This window comes from Camelina sativa, chromosome 7 (assembly GCF_000633955.1).
Source record: "Camelina sativa cultivar DH55 chromosome 7, Cs, whole genome shotgun sequence".
Lineage (NCBI taxonomy): Eukaryota > Viridiplantae > Streptophyta > Magnoliopsida > Brassicales > Brassicaceae > Camelina > Camelina sativa.
In genome coordinates, this window is record NC_025691.1 from 21,736,300 (window position 1) to 21,741,537 (window position 5,238).

General features: G+C 34.0%; 1 protein-coding gene across 1 annotated transcript in view; it reads left to right on the plus strand.

The window, feature by feature from the left end:
- Nucleotides 1–1,455, plus strand: part of LOC104704831 (protein NRT1/ PTR FAMILY 5.11-like) — a 2,319-nt gene extending 864 nt beyond the window's left edge. Inside the window, exons 4-5 of the mRNA XM_010420858.2 lie at nt 112–491; nt 592–1,455. Of these exons, the coding sequence (XP_010419160.2) occupies nt 112–491; nt 592–1,369 (1,158 nt within the window). The 3' untranslated portion in view covers nt 1,370–1,455. The remainder of the gene's footprint in view (nt 1–111; nt 492–591) is intronic.

Below are 5,238 nucleotides of genomic sequence, written 5' to 3' on the forward strand. Positions count from 1 at the left end.
GCCATGACTACTTCAAACACCAAAGATTCAAATCAGTTCCGAGTGATTCTCTTTTTCTGTTCTCTGTATCTTATAGCAATAGGACAAGGCGGTTACAAACCGTGCATTAAGGTATTTGGAGCTGATCAGTTGGATGGAAATGATTTAAAAGAGGCAAAAGCCAAGAGTTCTTACTTTAACTGGTTGATGTTTGGAAGTTGTGTTAGCATATTGAGCACTCGTTTGGTCTCTAGCTACATTCAAGAGTACCTAAATTGGTTCTTAGGATTTGGTATTCCAAGTGTTTTCATGCTACTTTCTCTGCTACTCTTCCTCATTGGAACTAAGAGTTACCGCTATAGCACTGCAAGAGTAGGAAAGAAGAACCCATTTGCTAGAATCATTCGAGTTTTCATGGAGGCCTTAAAGAACAGAGGACAACAAAATTTAGATCTTTATAACCCGAACGAAGCCCTCCTTCTCCTTGCTGACCAGAGTTCCAAGCGATTCAGGTAACATTACAGAGAAATGTTCCTTTTCTTTATAGTCTTTAAGGCTACATTTGTGATTATACCACCTTGGTTTCTCTGAATGTATATGTTACTATGGCAGATTCCTCGACAAGGCAGCGATTTCGTGTAGTTTGGCTGAAATCGAAGAAGCCAAAGCAGTGCTTAAGCTTGTTCCCATATGGATGACTTGCTTAGTCTACGCTGTTGTATGTACACAATCCCATACTTTCTTCACAAAGCAAGGAGCCAAAATGGACAGGTCAATGTTACCAGGACTCTTAGTCCCTGCAGCTACACTCCAATGTTTCATAAGCCTAACAATGGTCATTTTCATCCCACTTTACGACCGTTTACTCGTCCCGGTGGCAAGATCTTTCACTCAAAACCCTTCAGGAATCACAATGCTTCAAAGGATTGGCACAAGGATCTTCCTCTCCATTCTTGCTATAGTAGTAGCCGCCTTGGTTGAGACTCAAAGGCTCCAGACCGCTCGGGATGACGTCAAAATACTGATGAGTGTGTGGTGGTTGGTTCCGCAATACGTAATCTTTGGAGCCGCAGACATGTTCACAATGGTGGGTTTGCAAGAGTTCTTCTACGACCAAGTCCCTAGTGAGCTTAGAAGTGTTGGTATGGCTCTGAATCTAAGCATATACGGGGTCGGCAATTTTTTAAGCAGCTTCATGATATCAATCATTGACAAAGTCACGAGCCAATCTGGTCAAACGAGTTGGTTCGATAACGACTTAAACCAGGCTCATCTAAATTATTTCTACTGGCTACTCGCTTGTCTTAGCTCCACTGGTTTAGCCTCCTACTTGTGGTTCGCTAAGTCGTATGTCTACAATAGACCAAACACTTCTAAAAACGTCATATAGTCATCAGTCTTCTTAACTGAATTGGCTTGATAGCATATCGATATCGAGTTGTATAAATGGTCTTATGGTGCCGGTCCAGTATTATTGGATGCCCTGCACACAGTTCCATTTAGAGGCTTTAGAGTAAAAAGAAAATTTATCTTTTATATTAAAAAAAAAAGTTATAAACATTTTTCTTTTTAGGTTTACACTAAAAGTGAAAAACAAAAACCCAAATTCATACTAAATTTTTTTATCCTACTAAATTGGGTCTTTTCTATACCAGCTATTTTTAAATAAACCTTTAACAAAAAAAAAAAAAAATTGGAGGACATACATGGCTTCCCCTGTGTGCTATGCACATACATCTTAATAGTCAAACTATTGATTATGAGAAAACTGAAATTTCTTTTTCCATTTGGCCTGGGACATATTATCTGCTATCCGGGATCTGATCCAGGTTCTGCTCTGCTCCGCTCTGTAAAACAGGATATCCGGATCCGAATCCCGATCTGGATAATAAATTTAGATATTCGGCGGATCCGGATATGGATAGAAAACAATATGAAAACCGGATATCCGGATATAACCGAAATATTTATATTATATTTCCTCCGTTTCAAAATATAGGATGTTTTAACTAAAGCACACAGATTAAAAAGTCTTTACTTTTAACAAGTTCAACCAATCAGAAACAATACTGCATAATATAAAATACTAAACAAATCTAAAAGTTGCATAGAAACTTGAAAACATCATATATTATGAAACAAAAAACTTCTCTAAAACATCTTATATTTGCTGTGATTCTACATACACATGAAGGTGAGCATAGAGAAGGAAGGTGGCCATCAAGAGCATAGAGCAGGAGAGCAAGAGTGTTTGTAGTGAATCTAATAGGATCGGAAAAAATTGCCCATGGTAGAATCATATGTAATTGTTCTCATAATTTGCAATCAATAATAAATCAAGACGACAAAAAAAAAAAATCTTATATTTTGAAACGGAGAGAATATATTAGATTTGGGCTTTTGGATTTATTAAACGTAAACATATCTTAAACTCTAATTATTTTGTTAAATATATCAAAAGCCCATCAGCCCAATACCATATTGTTACCCAAAACGTGAAACGACGAAGGGAGAAAGAGGGTATTAGGGTTTCAACTTTAACCTTTGTTGTCATCACCCACCACCGCTGCTTCTAGTTGCGATTTCTACGAATTTTAATCTCATATCCCCTTTTTCTGAAAACAATTTCTCAAAAACCCCCACTTATTCTCACTACCTTTTCTTTAATGAAAGGATGAAACTACCCCTCTAACAATTTTTAAATAAAAATTGAACATTCTAGTTGTACCTATCAACCTCCTAGTTGTACCAGTTGCACCCCACATAGTGGGATTCAAACTCTGGGCGCACACGCGTGCGCATGGAGCTCGCAACCACTGAACTACTGTGTTTTTGGTTGAATATTTACTGGTTTAATTATATTTAACCTAAAACAGCCTTTATTAAGGGTAATATTGTCTTTTTACAATTGAGGGGTTTTGAGAAATTGTTTTGATGAAAAGGGGATATGAGATTTTAGTCCGATTTTTACCATTCACCACCACAAGAGAGATAGATAACATGGAGGGGAGAGAAAGAAGGTTGTTCGATTTGGTTGTTGGAACGTTCTTGAGAAGTTTATGGCGACGATTTGGATAGTGCGACGGTAGATCTGGGTCGTTGGATCGAAAGAGCGAGATCTAGGGTGAGTATTGACCGGAGATTGGGAGATTTCCTTCAACGTCACCTCAATCTATGGTTTCACGGCGAGAACAGCGGCTTCAGATCTGTGCTTGAAGGTCGAAACAAGAGAGGAAAAAAAATTGACTTAGGAAACAAACGGATCCGGATATCCGCGGATATCTGAGTTTTTAACGGGTATCCGATTACCGGATATCCGGGATATTCGGATCCAGATTTGGATAGTGATATTGTGTATCCGACGAATACGGAGCCGGATCCGGATAGCTCAAAAACTTCGGATATCCGGATCCGTCTCAGGGCTAGGTTTCATACTAACTCTGGTAAAAAAGTCTTAAAAAAACACTTCAAATCAAGTATTATTCTAAAAATTACACCTCAAACTTATTTTTGAAAATATAAATCAAATGATAATATAAAAAAAAATTAATTCTGACTTTGATTGGTAACATGAGTTACCATTGAATTAAGTTGAGTTATTGACTTAACTCATATAGATTATTTAAAAATGTTACCAATCAACAATAAAACTAAAATTTTTAAAATTGAGTTTGAGTTACAATGTATTATGATTGACTTACAATTCAGAGTTATATCCTTTGTAAAATTGTTAATTCAAAACATTATTCAACATCATAGAAATTTTCATGAGTTAAAGAGTCGAATTCATATTCTGATATCTCGAATAACTATGAATAATTTTAGATAAACAACATTAAAATAGTTTTGAATAAATTATTGCAAATATAATTCATAAATATCCAAAATTATTATTTTTTAATTATTAAACATAATAATGTTCTTACTTTTTACCCCTGTTTTAGAAATCGCTAGGCGCTAGGCGCTAGTCGGGCGGTTGGGGTGGACCTAGCGCCTAGCGAGAAAATCGGAGATTAAACGGAGATTAATCGGGGACTAGTTTTAGGGTTATTTTCTTAAATTAATAGTAAATTAAAAATATATAGTACTAAATATATGTATAATTCTGTTTATGTGAAAAGAAAAATATCAAATAAAATATAAAGCTATAGTGTTGTCTTTAAAATTACGGTAAACACATAAAAACGTAATTTTTTTAAAAAAAAATATGATTTTAATTAAAAGTTTGTACATTAGTTATTGTAAAACATCATAAACTCTTAATTTAAATGTTTAAATAACAAATATATATATATATATATTTGACTTATATTTGGCTCTAAAAATAATCGGTATATACAAAATTAGCGGGAATTAATCGGATTATACGGTATAATCGGATAACTGATGTTAGGCGGGGATTAGTCATTAATCGAGGCGGAAAAGATGGGCCTAGCGAATTTACAGGGCGTAATCGGTGCTAGGCGGGAATTTTTAAAACGAGACTTCTTACCATAATATTGATGAAGCCACTAAAAACAAAAGCGATCATGCTAATTTTTTATTAATGCTTTGACAAAGTTTTTCCTTCATTTTCTCGGGTAAAGCTTGCCTAAACAATAATGTTTGTCTCACACAATTTCGCCATGCAACGTTCTCTGCGTGAACCTAAATTTATTAACTGCGATACAGCTTACGCTGTGTTGGTGACATATTAATAATTATCTCACACATGGGATCGTGATGCCAGATTAGACGTATCTGCCTCCATCACCGTGTTCTCCCTCGACATCAAATTCAATTTATTATATATACTAGATTAATATCTAATATCAGTGCTAGAGCACAAATTGAAATTCATTTTATTTATATTGTATTATTTTATAAAATATAATTTATATGATTGTTTTTAAAAGTTTTTTTGGATAAAATATTATGCAATAAAATCATATGCTAAATATGATGACTTGAAAAATATAATTATTTTGTAAGTTTTGTATTGTTAATGATTCTAGATAAGTACCCGTGCTATAACGCCTAAATTTTATTTTATACAAAATTGTGTATATTTTCTATTTTAAAATAAAAATTTAATATGTTGTATTAGTTTATGTACGTGAAGTTATTTCAACAATGTATATTTTACCTCATGACTTGAATGTCATTATAAGACATAATTTTATGAATTTGGTTTTTAAAAAGCGAGTTATTATATTATGAGTAATTTAATATATTGTTATACTTTTTGTTTTAATATACTTGGTTTTTTAAAATTCTTTC